Source organism: Enhydra lutris, unplaced genomic scaffold (genome assembly GCF_002288905.1).
Source record: "Enhydra lutris kenyoni isolate GAN:26980312 unplaced genomic scaffold, ASM228890v2 scaffoldscaffold5, whole genome shotgun sequence".
NCBI lineage: Eukaryota > Metazoa > Chordata > Mammalia > Carnivora > Mustelidae > Enhydra > Enhydra lutris.
The window spans coordinates 30,648,147-30,664,930 of NW_019154089.1; the positions used below are offsets into that span (position 1 = coordinate 30,648,147).

At 43.0% G+C, this 16,784-nt stretch overlaps 1 protein-coding gene across 1 annotated transcript in view; it reads right to left on the reverse strand.

Moving 5' to 3' along the window:
• Nucleotides 1–16,784, reverse strand: part of LOC111140995 (IL2 inducible T-cell kinase) — a 64,360-nt gene that overhangs the window by 6,365 nt on the left and 41,211 nt on the right. The window contains exons 9-15 of the mRNA XM_022493297.1: nt 8,224–8,306; nt 6,324–6,457; nt 5,857–5,931; nt 3,784–3,955; nt 3,243–3,459; nt 2,005–2,069; nt 1,796–1,914 (exon numbers count right to left, since the gene is read on the reverse strand). Coding sequence (XP_022349005.1) covers nt 1,796–1,914; nt 2,005–2,069; nt 3,243–3,459; nt 3,784–3,955; nt 5,857–5,931; nt 6,324–6,457; nt 8,224–8,306 — 865 coding nt within the window. The remainder of the gene's footprint in view (nt 1–1,795; nt 1,915–2,004; nt 2,070–3,242; nt 3,460–3,783; nt 3,956–5,856; nt 5,932–6,323; nt 6,458–8,223; nt 8,307–16,784) is intronic.

A 16,784-nucleotide genomic window follows, 5' to 3' on the forward strand; every position in this document is an offset into this window, starting at 1 on the left:
TTTATCCATTCTTCTGTTGATGGACATCTAGGCTCTTTCCATAGTTTGGCTATTGGTGGACATTGCTGTTATAAACATTTGGGTGTACGTGCCCCTTTGGATCACTACATTTGTATCTTCAGGGTCAATACCCAGTAGTGCAGTTGCTGGGTCATAGGGTAGCTCTATTTTCAACTTTTTGAGGAACCTCCATACTGTTTTCCAGAGTGGCTGCACCAGCTTGCATTCCCATCAACAGTGTAGGAGCATTCCCTTTTCTCTGCATCTTCTCCAACACCTGTTGTTTCCTGACTTCCTGATTTTAGCCATTCTGACCCGTACTTGTAACCTTCTGAGATTGCTCTGGTGCAGTTTTATTTCTTCCAAGTTCATTCTTTAACTTAAATTTGAATAACAAAATCTTAGCTGGGTCTGTCAAATAGGGAAGCTGTTTTAAGGAACAGTTCAGAAGAACTAGAGATATTTTTTTCATTTTATTTCTTTTCAGTGTTCCAGTATTCATTGTTTATGCACCACACCCAGTGCTGCATGCAATATGTGCCCTCCTTAATACCCACCACCAGGCTCACCCAACCGCCCCACCCCACTACCCTCCAAAACCCTCAATTTGTTTCTCAGAGTCCATAGTCTCTCATGGTTTGTCTCCCCCCTGATCGCCCCCCCAACTCACTTCTCCTCTTCTTCTCCCAACTACTCTGTTGTCGGAAGTTGGCTACTCTAAAATACTGGGGGAAACTTCATAACTAGTTCTCTGAAGAGATTTAATTAGCTTTCTCCTGGCTCCTACTCTTAAGTCAATACACTTGGCAAAAATCAAACTCCAACTCATTCCTTTCCAAAGTATAACCCTTCTTATAATCCAAATCAAAGAGATTATCCAGTATGTTGGACAAACAAACTGTGGCTTAGGAGGATATGACAAATCCAGCTTTCTTTCTGCCACACCAGCATCATTCACTCTGCCTTTCATTCATGCCCATTTGTGCTTATCAGAAAGTCTAATTCCTTATCATGGGCTGCCAACTTCATTGTCTCTCACTAAGACAGTAGTATCCCTCTTTTCTTTGGACACACCAAATTTTTATACTTGCTGGTTTTTTGGGTCAGGGACACCATTCCCTGGATCTTCAAGTGAGTATGACTCTCTCATCATTCTATGCTCAAGGGTCACCTCCTTGGAGAGGCCTTCCCAGACCATGCTATTTAAAACAGACCCTCCATCCCAGTCATTTTCTATCCCATTACTGTTTTGTTTTATTCATAACACTTACTTACCACTATGTGACTTTGTCTCATGTACCTACCTATTAGTTTGTTTATATGATTGTTATCTGTCTCCCCCTAAAATTTGTCTCCAAGAGAATAGGAATCTTTCTTATCCTACACATCACTGCATTGTAAGCACCTAGATTAGCCCTGGCTTATAGTAGGTGCTCAATAAATTGTTGCTGAATGAGTAAAATATTTATTGAGGGTTAAGTGTTGAACAAAATATGCTCCTGGTCCTTGAGGAACTCATATTCTAATCTCCTGACTCCTCCAGCTTTTGAACTTACAGAAGCTGTCACCCGAATCTGTCTCCATCCTCATTTTAACCCCCATTTGAAAAATCTCCAAGAACAAATGCAATAATGAGGGCCTCTTCAAACTTTTCAGAGCAGTTACCACACACAGACTATCAGTGGGATGCCTTCACCACCCAGTCCTGGGCAGGGAGAGTTGCCTAGGTTTGACAAATAAGACAGGTGGCTGGCAGTCCTCTATCATGCGGGTGTGGGGCCAGGATGACACTCACCAAATGACCACACATCCGACTTGCTACTATAGCGACTGAAGGAGAAGACTTCCGGGGATGCCCACTTCACTGGGAACTTGGTGCCTGTAGAACTGGTGTATTGATCATCAAGGACGAACCTGGGTAGAGAGTGGAGAAAGAATGTCTGAATGTGCTGGGGGCCTGTGTCCCATTCCTGAGACATTCCTGGTGCCACACATCCATATTACCTTGTCATCCCAAAGTCAGACACCTTGATGACTTGGTTTTCTCCCACGAGGCAATTTCTGGCAGCCTGGAGTAGGGACAGGCAAACAAAAGGGAAAGGAAAACTGTTGGTGGAAAATCAATACAAGAAATCTCCTATAATCTCAGGCTTTTGGGTGTCTATGTGCTGCTGTACAAGGGCTTTACAGATGTTAATTAAGCTTCACTAGTGCCCAGAAGTGAGCTAAAAAGTTAAATGTTTTAAGATCCTTTATTAGGATGAGTAAGTTTGGTCTTGTAGCTTCATTCTTGAGATCCTAATTAGAAGAGAAATCTGGTGTTGTCTAACCAATGATGTGCTCTAATGCAACCTGATGCAATAAGCAGTGTTAACATTAGGGATGATACGAAGAAACTGTCACCCATTTGACTAAAATAAGAATGTTTTGAGGTTACTAATTTTCTTTTTTTTTTTAAACAGTTTATTTTTTTAAAGATTTTATTTATTTATTTGACAGAGAGAGATCACAAGTAGACAGAGAGGCAGGCAGAGAGAGAGAGAGAGGAGGAAGCAGGCTCCCTGCTGAGCAGAGAGCCCGATGTGGGACTCGATCCCAGGACCCTGAGATCATGACCTGAGCCGAAGGCAGCGGCTTAACCCACTGAGCCACCCAGGCGCCCCAGGTTACTAATTTTCTTAAAACTGTTCCTCAATAGGAAGAGTAACCTAGTCCCGACTTGGTATCACAGAACTGCACTGGAAGAGCCCTTACTGAGAAAAGACCCCACTCTTTTCTCACAGTTGAAATGTACCTACAAATCCCAAGGGGGTATGTTAAAATGGATATCCTGAGCCCTGACCTCCAGAGATTTTGAGGATGGTTTAAGCATCACCCCAATGTGATTGTGGCAGATTCTTGGGTAACAGTTTGAGAAAAAACTGTGCTTGTCCATTTCCGTCACTTTATCAAGAGGAAACCGAGGCACAGGGAGGTTAAGGAGAGGCTATAAGCCTCATTTTGGAAAAATGTAAACTCAGACTCAGAGGGTACAAGTCACAAACAAGGCTGGGATTAGAACCCAGATCTGAGTCCTACTAGGACATCGCCTAGTGGATGGAAGAAGGAAGAAGTGGAGAGCGGAGGGGAGGCGGTCTGTGACCTGTTATTTATCAGTGTATTCCCAGTCTGGGTAGCGCACATTTCTGTGGGACATAGCCCTTCATCTCAGACCTACAGATGTTGGCCCTGCATCCTCTTACCAGGTCTCTGTGGATGACACATGCCTCCTCCAGGTACGCCATGCCCTCGCACACGTCCAAGCACATGCCCAGCAGGGTTTCTGCAGCAAAGAGACCCCGCTGGCTGCGCAGGTAGTCTGACAGGCAGCCATGCTCCATGAACTCAAACACCAGGCAGATGGGGGCCTGCTCTAGGCACACCCCATACAGCTGGACCAGTTTGGGGTGAGAGAGTTTCCTGAAGGAAAAAGGTCAGGGGTGAGATGGTCTAAACTCAGTCTCCCAAAAATGCATTCCCTCCCCCAAACAAAAACAACTTGAGGAATGGTGAAGAGTCAGATGGCATGGGTGACGGTGAATGGAGGCCAGTGTGGCTGGGGGATGAGACTGGTAGTGGGGGGAGGGCAAGACCATGACAGGCCTTGTAGGCCACGGTGAGGATTTTGATTTTATTTTCCATACCACTGGAAACCATGGGGAGATTTGAGCCGCAAAGTGGCATGACATGGCGTCAAATATCCTCCCCAAGACATCTTTGCATACTCTCGTTTTGGCCACTCACATCATGACTTCAGCCTCCTCTATGAAGTCCTCTTCAGACATAGCCCCTTCTTGAATGGTTTTGATGGCCACCTTGTCCTTGTTGAGCCAGTAGCCAAGATGCACCAACCCAAACTGCCCACTGCCGATCTCCTGCACAAAAGTGAGCTCAGAGGGATGGATCACCCATTTCCCTGGAAAAGAGAGAGGTTTTTCCCAGGAATGGCAAGCAGTAGATATGAGGTATAGGGCTACAAGGAGACTCTCTGTAGCCCTAGGTAGCATGTTACCTTATGGTTAATATCACCCAAAGATGGCAAATAGTATAAGCTTTACACATAGAACTATCATAGAGAGGTAAAATTATTATCTTTGTCACCCAAATCATAACGTAGGATATGCACTTAAAACCATGAAAAATGTATGTGGGGGGAGATTACATGAAAGGAAGAAGGAAAATGGCATTAATCAAGGTATCAAAGAAAATAAATGAAAGGGTTTCTTGTAATGTCTCAACTATTTTCTATACCTGATTAAAAATGTTTTATTGCCATTTTCTACATAAAGCAATTTCATTTGAGCTGATCATTCATTCACTCATTCATTCACTTATTCATTCATTCATTATCCACCAAGTGCATCCACAGCACTCTGTTCCGCCATAGCAGGGGTTGGGAATAAGCATCCCAAGGGGTCTCATACAGAGGTACCACTCAGCACAATCTGGCACATGGTAGGCTCTCAAAAAATGTTCGGTAAATGAATAAAAGGAATCCGATTCTCAATTTTTACATTGAAAAAATGAGCGGGTTCATAAAATAATCTCTGAGATTCCATCCAGCATGGATACATTAAGATTCTACAGTTATTAGAATTACTTATTTTCATAAGGAGGCTACAGAGACATTACCCTTTCCTGGCACTTGGCCTAATACTATAAACAGCTCAATTTCTACCTCTTTGAGGCAGATTCAACAGAAAATAGTGCTGAGTTCCCGTTGTGTACCAGATATGGTGCTAGTTAGTGATGGAGAGCCCATAGCAGTGTTTCTCAAAGTCTGAATCTCTAATCACCTGTGTCAAAATCACCTAGAGCATTTGTTTAAAATGCAGACTTGAGGATTTCATGATCAGGGATTGTGTTCTGATAAGTGTTAGGTAGTGTCCAGGAGCCAACATTCTTTTTTTTTTTCTTTTTTTGAGATTTACTTATTTATTTTTAGAAGGGGAAGGGGCAAGGGAGAAAGAGTCTTAGGCAGACTCTGCGCTGAGCACAGAGCCTGATGTGGGGTTTGATCTCACGATCCTGAAATCACAACCTGAGCCTAAACCAAGAGTCAGAAGCTTAACCGAGGGCACCACCTAGGTGCCCTCAGGAGCCAACATAATTAATAAGCATCCCAGATGACTTAGATATACACTGGATTCTGAGAACCACCCATCTAGGAGACCTAAAATGAAAATTACTCGAGCCTTCTCCTCGACCACAACAGTTAAGACCAGAGGATGCAAACTCAAATGCCTTTAGGCACCAAGTAGATAATAAAAAATGAGGGAAGCAGTTCCAAAGGATAAGAGGGAATAAGAAGGCTTATGGCACTGGAGATGCAAGCTTTGCCTAAAGGCATTGGAAAAAAAAATTAACACCATGTTATGCAGACAAACACTTCTGAACGCTTCTAACTTTTAGCCCTTGCAATGGACCATACCCAGCAAACTCGATGACACAGAAGTTCTAGAAGATGGGTGGTGGTAATAACGGTCCTAAAGCATCATTTTCTAATATTTTTTCCTAATAGCATTTAGTAGAGTGCTCTGTACGAAGTAGGTGCTCAATAAACACTTCATAGATGAACTCTTCAGTAAAACCAACGGACATTGATTTGACCTCGGTAAATGTGCTCATATAGACATCTCTCTTACACACTTTGTAAATATTCCTTTGTGCAGACCATCTCCGGATATACAGTGTACCTGTTGTAATGGTTATTTTAAGTCTGGGGAAGAATTAGGTATGTGGAAAGTCCATTCAGAATTTGATCTTTAGGGATGTGAGTTAGTGCAAATACTTAACATCACGGAATGCATGGCTCACCGTATCTAAGTCCTGCTGTGACCGGCGCTTTCTGCCTCCAGGAACAAACTGGGTACCGGAGTCTGGTGACCAGACCTGGGTTGAGTAAAATGTGAAAGGCAGTAGTAGTTAGAGCTTGGCTGTAGCAACTGTTCAAGTTAAATCACCAGCAAAAATATAATCCAATGCAAAAGCTTTTTTTATTCTGGAAAACAAATCTCAAAGCCTAGTCACTGACACTACATCCTGTCCGACAAGAGGGATAAATACAGCTGGGCAGGTGGCGAAATCCCATGAGACTAACAACAGAATTTGGTAATGGAAAATACATAATATGATCAAATATTTGGCATCCTTTTTATCTGGAGATTTGGTTTTTATTTATGGTCAGCTCGTCTGAGATGAAGAAACCTGGTGGGGTGTTTGTCATTTTTTTCTCCAAGTTCCCCTGCGAGGGTTCCCCCCTGGCCTCGTCCTTTAGCACTCACCTCCTCCATTATGCTGGTGATAATTGATGAGGAGAGGGATGGAGTCAAACACATACTTCTCAGCCACATAGTAACGCTTGGGGTTGTCATTTGTTTCTTTGATGTGATAGTGCTTTATACAGGGGTTGTTCTCACTGAAACGGATGAAACATAAATGCAGTGGTTATTAATAAGCAATATTTAGACACAAACATGTGTACCGGTATCAGACCCCTATTAAATTTATTTTTTACCCTCTCAGAAGGATGGCAGGTGTATTTTAACTTGTGTGTCCGTCTTGACAGGGTGGCCCTGGGTGCTGGGGTAAGAAGGACTCAGAGGCTGCATCTAGACCCAGTTAGAATCAGTGCCATGACGGGCTGGTGATGCTTCCTCTACAGCCATGAAGTGGGGAATGTTCTCGTGTGTGCTACATGCTTGCCTCCTCTGCTGTGTGGAGCAGACGAGAAGGGAACATTCTGGACCCTTAGCACTTATGTGACTTTACAGAGCAAAGAGTTAACTTAACAGCTCTAAATGCTCTCTTTAGAAAGGCCTGCTTGCAAGGTTGCCCCGTGGCTGGCATCTGAGAACTGGGATTTAGGGAGGGCTCTTACCACTGTCTAACTGATAAGGATGATGGCTGATGGCTGTTCCGAAATTGCTGTGGTTTATGTTCCATGCCTGCTTTTCTTCTGGGATAATGGAATTTTGCTATGTGCTAGGCAGAGGGTGCCTAGGTGACCAGCCCCCAGTGAAAACCTTGAGCTCTGAGTCTCTCATGAGCTTCCCTGGTAGACCCCATTTTACCCTTGTTGTCAAAGCTTGTTGAAGGAGGCATAAAGTATGTCCTGTGTGACTCTGCTGGGAGAGGACTCTTGGAAGCTCATGTTTGCCTCCCTCTGGATTTTGCCCCATGTGTCTTCTCCCTTTGCTACTTTTGTTTTGTCTTCTTCTGCTGTAATAAATCTTAGCCTTGAGTATGACTGACTATATACTGAGTCCCGTGAGTCTTTTGCAGTGGATCACTGAACCTGGACATGGTCTTGGACGCCCTCAGCATAGACTTTATTTCTCATTCCTTTTCCATCCTATCTCATGGAGCTGCAGGTCACTGTCCCCATTGTCCGCAGCCATGGCAGAGGCACAGCCCCTCTGTGATGTGCATTGTCTGCTTTTCCATCCCTGGGCAGCAACCTTCTTTTCCACCGGGCCCTGCTCTTGCTCCAAGTCTTGCTTATGTCCTCCTTCTCCAAGAAGTGATCCCTGAGGACATCGTAATCATTTTTTTCTCTTTTCTCTTAATTCTTACTGGACCTTACGCATTGCCAAACTTCTTTTTTCTTACTTATTTTTTAATTAGAAGAGAATTTGAGACTTGGATACGCTCTTAGACATTTGTTTAACCGAGCAGGAAACTGAGGTACAGAGAGGGGAGACAAGTGGGGTCTTGCAGTCAGCCGGCTGGAGCATGACACTGGCGTGACCACGTGAGTTGCCATCTGCTCTTTGAGCCTTGTTTTTTCCCATTATGGAAGGAGCATAGAAATGCCTGCCTTTGGAATTTGTTAGGATCAGAAACAATAATATTCTGGCACATGGTAAGGACTCAGTAAATGGTAGGGAGCTTTATTAGCCAAGCCAGAACTAAAACACCTATCTTCTCACTTCCGGCTGAAAGTTATCTTCTCTGTTAGCTGTGGGTTATATTATAAACTCATCAACTGCTGCTCAAATTCTTTATTTCTTTAGAGCTCTGCACTCAGGGGTGCTAACTTAGAAGAGAACCTGGCGTCTGGACCCAGTTCTGTTACTTTCTAGTGAAACGACTTCAGCTCTGTCCTTCATCTCCCTGACCTTGGCTTTCTCAGAGGGATCAGGGGAAGCACACCATTTCTAGTGAGCTGACTTGGCACCATACCTTACAACAGCTTTGGTGAAAACAGACACGGTGTATGTTCCCGGGGTCCTGGAATCTCGTACCATGAAGGCTCCTTCTTTGCCCTAGAATGGTTAGAAAATACAGAGGGTTAGTGATCCCAGGAAACCAGCCTCATGCCTCCAGCTCCACTGGCTTGTCTGTGAAAGGAGGAAAGACAATACGTCAGCTTTGCACAGAGCACACTTTCAGCAATACTGGCTACCGTTTTATTTGTTCATTGAACAGGTATTTCCTGAGGGTCCTATCGTGGATCAGAATCTTCTAGTGATGACGTAAGCAGGGAATGAAGACAGATAAATGGAGCTCTGTTCTTTTGGGGATCCCCACATACCAGGCTTGTACAGATGTTACCCACCCCTCACTACAACATGCAATCTAGATTTTATATCCTCAGTTTACTGATGAGGACACTGAGTGCCACAGGGCTGAGGTGACTTTCTCACAATCCATAGCTAGCAAGTGGCAGACCTGGGCTTTGAACCTTGAATGTGGCAAGTGAGCAAAGCTCATGTTCCTTCCACGGTTCCATAATACCACCCCTTAACACATGTTAGAAGCCACTTCTCCATTTCCCTCCAAAGGCACAAAGCTTTCTGATCTTGACGCTTCATCAGTTCCTTAATGGGAAAGTATGTATTAGCCCCTTTCTAGAGTGCTGATTTTGCTGTGGGCAAAAGGAGGAAAAAAAAACCGTGAAGTTCCTCGTCTAATGAGGGAAGTAGAGAGAAGGGAAGGCCCCAAGAATGTACTCTTCACCGCCCCCCAACAGTTTTGCCAGTGCTGATGGAAAAAGTACAAGCAAATGCATATGCCAATGTGTTCATTCCTGGTGGGAACTTTAAGTCTGAACTCTGTCTGGAGTACTTCATGTCTAATGCTCTGTTCCTATCCAACTGTAAATCTGTGCCGGTAATTTTTGCAAAAACTGTTATTATGATCTACTTAGCTTCAACATGGTGAGGACCTCAGGTGAAGGCCAGCAAAACACATGAGGCTCATGTGTGTGCCACACATACTGGTAGCACATGGAGCAAAGCGCATGCAATTTAGAGCAATGTGAGTTGTTCCCCCAAGCTCCAAAGTGGATTGTCTACACACAATAAAAGCAAGATACACAGATGGTCATGCTAATTGTTTGACTCCTAGAATCCCAGCATTTTAAGATGTCTAACAGCATCCCTGGCCTCTAGCAACTGGATGTCAGACCCTGCCAAGTGTTTCTTGGGGGACAAAATCATCCCGGTTGAGAACTATGGCTCTGGCCTAATTCCCTACACCCCTGTGTCCCACACTTAGTCATCTGAAGAAACTGAAACATAGAACAAGACAAACACCAAAACAACAACAGACAGTGAACGTGCTTCACCCCTTACCGACACACTTAGAATCTCTAGGACTGGCACCCTGGTTCCTGAACTTTCTAGAAGCTCAACATGTGATTCTTATAGACATCCAGCTTTGGTTGCCATTGACTCAACTGGACATGTAGCTCTTACTTATAATAGACCCAACGAGTAGTCTCTCACTCTCAAAACAGCATTAAAAGTTAGAAAGCTCATCCAGAAATATAACCTACTACCTCTAACTTGGCCCTAAACCTACAGGGGTGTGTGTGTTGGGAGCAGGGGAATTGGTGGGGGGGCGGCTGGGGACAACTGGCCCTTATATCATTGTGCATTCCTGTCAAACCTATAATTTACCACATAAATGTGAAACTCCCAAAACTCTTCTTATCTCTTCTGGGATTTCAAGGATCTATTTTGAAATTCAGAGTGGGGGTTGAAGGTGGGGGAATTGGATGAAGGGGGCCAAAAGGTATAAACTTCCAGTTATAAGGTAAATAAGACCTGGAAAGCAAGGTCCAGACTGATGACAATAGCTAACAATATTGTACTTTCTATTTGAAAGTTGCTAGGAGAACAGATCTTAAACATTCTTATCACAGGAGAAAACAATCTGTAACTATGTGTAGTGATGGATATTAATGAATCCATTCTTATTATATTAATCATTTTGCTATATATAGATATCAAATTATTACATTGTACACCTTAAAATCACTACACACATATATATGTATATACTGATAAATATACATATGTATTTATCAGTCATATTGCTATTAAAACTGGGGGAGAAAAAAGAAATTTGAAGCTGAGACCTGAATCTTCAGGTCCCTCTTGCTGAGCCGTGGTCTCCCTATCATAAGGCTGTAAATTTGGGTTCCTCTGGCTGCTGCCTGAAAACAGGGCAAGAATTGAGGAAAATGTAGAAAGCTACTGTATTTCTTTTTTCTAAGACATCCTGAAACAGTCCTAATATTCTTTGTTCACATAGAATTTATTTTCATAATTTTTATTTCATGATTTCTTTTTAAATCTAAGAAAATCCATTATAATCTTTCTGGAGGAATATAAGATCTTGAGCCTGTAGTTAGCATCCCACATTACCCACAATGTGTTCTGTGCAGAATCTTGGACATGGTGAGAGCAGACGAGTGCTAAACAGATTCTTATTTTCTGTTTCTCAGATATAAATATAAACCATTTATCCAGTGAAATTTTAAAGACCCTTTTAACATTTGCTTACAAATCCTCCTTTAAAAAACTTGATTTTCAGGCGTCTGGGTGGCTCAGTTGGTTGAGCGACTGCCTTCAGCTCAGGTCATGATCCTGGACTTCCAAGATCGAGTCCCGCATTGGGATCCCAGCTCCTTGGGGAGTCTGCTTCTCCCTCTGACCTTTTCCTCTCTCATGCTCTCTCTCACTCATTCTCTCTCAAGTAAATAAATAAAATCTTAAAAAAATTTTTTTTTCTAAAACAAAACAAAACAAAACAAAACAAAACAAAAAACAACTTGATTTTCCAAGCATTTGAATTTTTCCCCTTTAGGGTTAATAGCTTATTTGATTTCTAAAATAAAGGTGATCTATATGACATCAAAAATCCCAGATTAGCTCATTTGTTTTAAAATAGCTTTTGAGGGGCCCCTGGATGGCTCAGTATGTTAAGCCTCTGCCTTCAGCTCTGGTCACAGTCCCAGGGTCCTGGGATCGAGCCCCACATCGGGCTCTCTGCTCAGCAGGGAGCCTGCCTCCCCTCTCTCTCTGCCTGCCTCTCTGCCTACTTGTGATCTCTCTCTCTCTCTGTCAGATAAATAAATAAAATCCTTAAAAAAATAAAATAGCTTTTGAAGCATAATTTACATACTATGAAATGCTCCCAGTTCAAGCATACAATCCAATAATTTTTAGTAAACTGATAGAGTTGTGCCATTTAATCTAATTTTAGAGCATTGCCATTACTCCCCAAATTTACCTCTGTTTTTTTGGCACCCCTGCCACAATAATATGCTTTCTATCTCTTTAGATTTGCCTATTCTAGACATTTCATATAAATGAAATAATATAATAGGTAGTCTTTTGCACTGGGCTCCTTTCACTTGACATGTTGTTTACAAGATTTATCCAAGTTGTAGTGTGTATCAGTACTTTGTTCCTTTTTATGGCTGAATAACATTCCATCATATGACCATACCACATTTTGTTTATCCATTCATCGAGGGACAGACATTGGGCTGTTCCCACCTTGCGGCTACTGTGAAAAGTGAATCCGCATCTGGCTTCTTTTTCTTTTCTCGACATCATGTTTGTGATAGTCATCCCTGCGCTACATATAGCAGAGTTTGTCTTCAGAGATTTCCCCCTTTGCCAAATACTGAAGCTTTTTCTCTTGCCTCAGTGGATGTGAGGGGTTAAACTCAAGGCAGGAAGAAACCAAACTTTAGCAGAGGAAGATTTTGTCTACAAATCTAAGTTATTCTAAAATGTGAAGAAATAAACCAACAAAAACAAACAAACAAACAAACCTCACAACAACAATAAAACAAATGCAGATGTTTATCAAGTGTCTATAAAGGGGGGACTGCAGACATCTATTTAATTAGGAATGTTTTATTGTTGTTCTAATTCCTCCAAAGAAGCCATTATTATTATTTTTAAAAACTGTGATCAGAGTGGGGCCCAACTGTTAACAAGAGTAATCCACAGATGTGAGAAAAAGGGGAGGTGAGGTTTGCAGTCAGCTCAGCTGAGCATGGGAGGCTCAGAGCCCTTCCCCCATCGTCGTTGCTCTAAGTAACATTCAGTGAGGTGACAGGAAACTCTGGTCTGGGGCTGAGGCAGTCTAGCGTTCTGAGGAAAGTGAGGCATCTAGAATGTGCTTTACCGCCTACTTCCTGTAAGGGGCTCGCTCAGAGGAAGTCACAACCACCAAGAACACTGGAGCTTAAAAGGTATTTGCTCACATCACCGCCATGCAAAGGGGCACTGACTTGTACAATACAGCTGGAAGGGGGGCCCTCATTCCCTTGGGACACTTTCAAGTTCTCAGTTTACCTTGTACTAATTTACCTAGAAAAATAAAGAGGCAACAGTAGGGAAAAATGTCATGGAGGTGGTGAAATATATTGATGGGAATTATGGGGATGGGAGAATACAAGTTAACTCATCTATTACCTTACTACCGTGTCTGTGCGCGCGCACGCACACCTGTGGGTTTGTGTATGTACACACCTGCCCTCTAGTTCAGAACCATGCCACCGACACACACTCTGAACTTGGCCTCAGTTTACTCTTCTGTAACACAGATGTTTTTTAAATGGAATTCTTACTTTACCAGCCTATAATTCTGTGAATTCCAGGTATTTCCTGATTAAATATATGAGTTTTGGTTTCCTCATCTATAAAATGTACAGTTGTTGGGAGAATTAAAGTGCATAGAAGATTTCCTGGAATCTGACAGAATAAGGACTGTTATGGCTATCGTTAACCATTATTGTCACGTGCTATGTTACACCATCTGTTGGAAGTATTAATTCCACTGTTTGCCTTTATCTGAGATATGTTGACTTATTAGGAGTCTGTTGCCTTCTTTCTGCCCACATGATTTAAAGGTGAGCACAGAAGGTAATCTCAACACACAGGGTAGGTTACTGCACAAGCCAGACTGGTAATTCATGGCCTGTCTTATGGCATTACACTTAGGAGAATGTCACTGACACATTCTGGAGCCGGTTGTTTTCTTCTCCTGAAACAAATCCATTATTAAGTCAACATTACATCTTTAATGACATCTTTGAAATAAGATAAACCAATGCCTTGGAATTAGGCTACCGCCTGAAATTCAGGTCACCCAATGTGTGTGAGGCTGTAAGGTATGGAATACCTGCTCCCAAGGAATTTACCCTCTACCTAAATGGGTTAAGAGAAGAGAAATTCCTGAGGCCCAAGGCAGAGTGAGAACAGTACCACTGGAGAAATAATGACATTGCACCATAAGGGTTCCAAGGCCAGGCCACCACATTCCACGGCCAGGAAGAGGGAAAGCACGAGAGGCTTCTTAGAGGTGGTGTTATCTGAGAAGTTGATAGGACGGTATAGGACATGCCTTTCTGTGGTTCCCAACTTGGGTAAGTCCCAGGAGAACCACCTGGGGGCCACCTCCAGAGCTTCTTCCTGGTGAGGGCTGGAGTTTGGAATTTATATTTTTAAAAAGATCCCCCAGTGATGCTCCCAATCAGCCAGATTCTCTTTAAGCATGGTTGTTTTTTGTTTTGTTTTGTTCTGTTTAAAGATTTTATTTATTTATTTGACAGAGAGAGATCACAAGTAGAGATAGAGGCAGGTAGAGAGAGAGGAGGAAGCAGGCTCCCTGCTGAGCAGAGAGCCCGATGCAGGGCTTGATCCCAGGACCCTGAGATCATGACCTGAGCCAAAGGCAGAGGCTTTAACCCACTGAGCCACCCAGGCACACCTACGTATGTTGTTAATGGAAAAACACTTGTGAAGCATTTGATGTATTCTTTCATTCAACAGCGATTTATTGAGCAACTGCTTTGTCATAAATCCAGTTTGGTTTTCCAGGTGCAGCAGGAAGATAAAGACTTTACATCCTAGTGGAGCACTATGGATGGGGCTGTACGTCAGGAGGTCTAGTTAATAAAAATATATCAATCCACCTCTTCAGGGTCCTATGCTTGTCAGACAGATACTAAACACACCCAGGAAACAATTCTGTTTTTGTTTCAAGCAGTAGGCAATACAGGGACTCACTGAAGTTTGCCCTTATATTAGCCAAGGAGGTAAAGTGTTCAGAATAGGAGCAGGGAGGAATGTTTCAAGTGCCCCAGCAAGCAAAATGTGTTTAAGTGTCTCCAAAGTACTGCTATAAAACAGGAAACCTCTTCCGCTTGTCATTCATGTGGGCTGTTTCAAGTGCTCCATGGGTAACACTTCATTAACCAACGTGTGATTGAAAATAACACAACTGCACTTGTTCAAACATTATAATTCAAGGTTTTAATTAATTCTGCAATCCTCTCAGTTAGTTCTCATTGGTCAGGTTTTACTGTGTTATCCGATAACATAGGCTGGGGAGCTCAGAGCTGAGCTGGCTGCCCGGGCATCACAAGTTTGACTTGGAAAAAATACAGATTCCCAGGGACTAACTCTGGAGATTCTGATTCTAGCTCTGGGGCAGGGCCCACTCGGATTCTGGATTTTTAAGAGTTTCCGGGTGATTCTAATGCATGACCTCCTGGGGATCACAGGAAATGATCTTAAGTGCTGAGTTGATGTGGAATGGAGGAGAAACCAGAGTCCATCCATGACTCAGCTCAATTCCCAACCCCCCGCCCACCCCACCACGAGATGTGACTCCTTGGAGTCTTGTCTGAGCTCCGAGGTCACTGAAAGCCTGTCTCACATTCATAGTCTACCTTGGATTATCCTCTAACTCTCTAGTTTGTCTTGTTTCCCAGCAGAGTCTAAAGCTTACTGAGGCCCAAAGGTCCTGTCTCAAGCACCCCTAAGAGCTTCGTCCTGCGCTCAGCAAAATGGTAAAGTATTTGAGTTTATAGCCAGTGATCGTAATGAAGGAAATGGTGCGCACACAGCGTAGGTGAGGAGGCCGCTAACGGAGACACAGACGGCGGCGGCCACAACACGGGCGGCCTCTTGTGCCTCACTCCCTGGAAAGCACAGAGTCCTGTGGGAAATCCATAAACAACTGAACTTCCTCTCTTTGATGAGAACAAGTTGCCCAAGGGCAGAACATCTCACCTTGTCCTCTAGGCTTGCTGCTTGCTAATCAGCAGCTTACTCAAAGAAGATGGTGTTCGTTGCTACCAGTATGACTGTGGGTTTTCCTTCTCCCCACCACCTTTCCTCTTTTAGAAATTCTATTTTTGCCTTTGATAGGATGAATCAATCTGTTACCAGTTTCCCTTTCTACAAAAGTACATAGCATGCTAATAATTAACTGTGTGCCTTTAAATTATTCTTGATAATATTCATCAAAGAATAATTTAAAGGCACGCAGTTAATTATTAGCATTAATTATTAATTATTAGCACTAATTATTAGCATTATTACCATCACAGCCTTCCATTCCCTCCCTGGCATGGTCCTGGGTCCCCTTCTTTGTGGCTCATCCTTAACCACTGTGCAAATAGTGGCTATCGGGTTGGGTGACCAGCTGTCCTAGTTTGCACAGGACTGAGCAGGGTGGGGATTCCTGGACACAGGACTCTCAGCTGGGACAGTCCCAGGCTGACCAAGATGAGTTGGTCACCCCACCTGTATTCTGTGCAGGAAAGATCTGCAATTTAATTTAAAATTCTTTAAGATAGGGTGTCTGAGTGGCTCAGTCCTTAAAGAGTCTTCCTTCAGCTCAGGTCATGGTTCCATGGTTCTGGGATCGAGCCCTGCATTGGTCTCCTTGCTCAGTGAGGAGCTTGCTTCTCTCTCTCCCTCTGCCTGCTGCTCCCCCTGCTCGTGCTCTCTCTCTCTCTCCTGCTCACTCTCCCTCTCAAATAAATAAATAAAATCTCTAATAAAAATAAAAATAAAATAAAATCCCTAAAGATAAGAAAACCTTAAGATCCAAACTGGAAAATGTTATATGGTGAAATGGCAGGAATAGGGTTGACATTTTGGCACAGAGAGACTAATGCTTCCATTAACTCATACATACTGTACTGGTGTCACCAGTGAGGGTAGTGTTGGGCACAGGTCATTAACATAGTCTGAATATCAGACTCACCTGGAGAGATTTTTCTCTGAATTGCTAATGCCTAGATCCAACCAACTAGATATTCTGATTTAATTAATCTGGGGGGGCTTGGGCATTGGTATTTAAAAAAAAAGTTTCCCAGGGGATTCTAATGTGCAAACAATCCTGAGAACAACTGCTCTAGGCATATATGCTGGTAAATTCATTGACTGCTCTGCGGAAGACCTTTTCTCAATAACTCCATGCATTTGGTTTCTCTGAAAGAGCCATAAATATGCAATTTTCAGTGCTGCTCAAAGTGCGGTCTGCAGATGGGTGCCAGTTGGCACACTGTTGCTGGTCTGCCACCATACAAAAAGAGAAATCGAGAGTAGGCATTTAGAAATTTTTTTCATAGTAATCAGAGTAATTTTATGTCTAATGAATCTAAGACTAATACAAAATTGAACTTGCATTTTTTGTGTCTT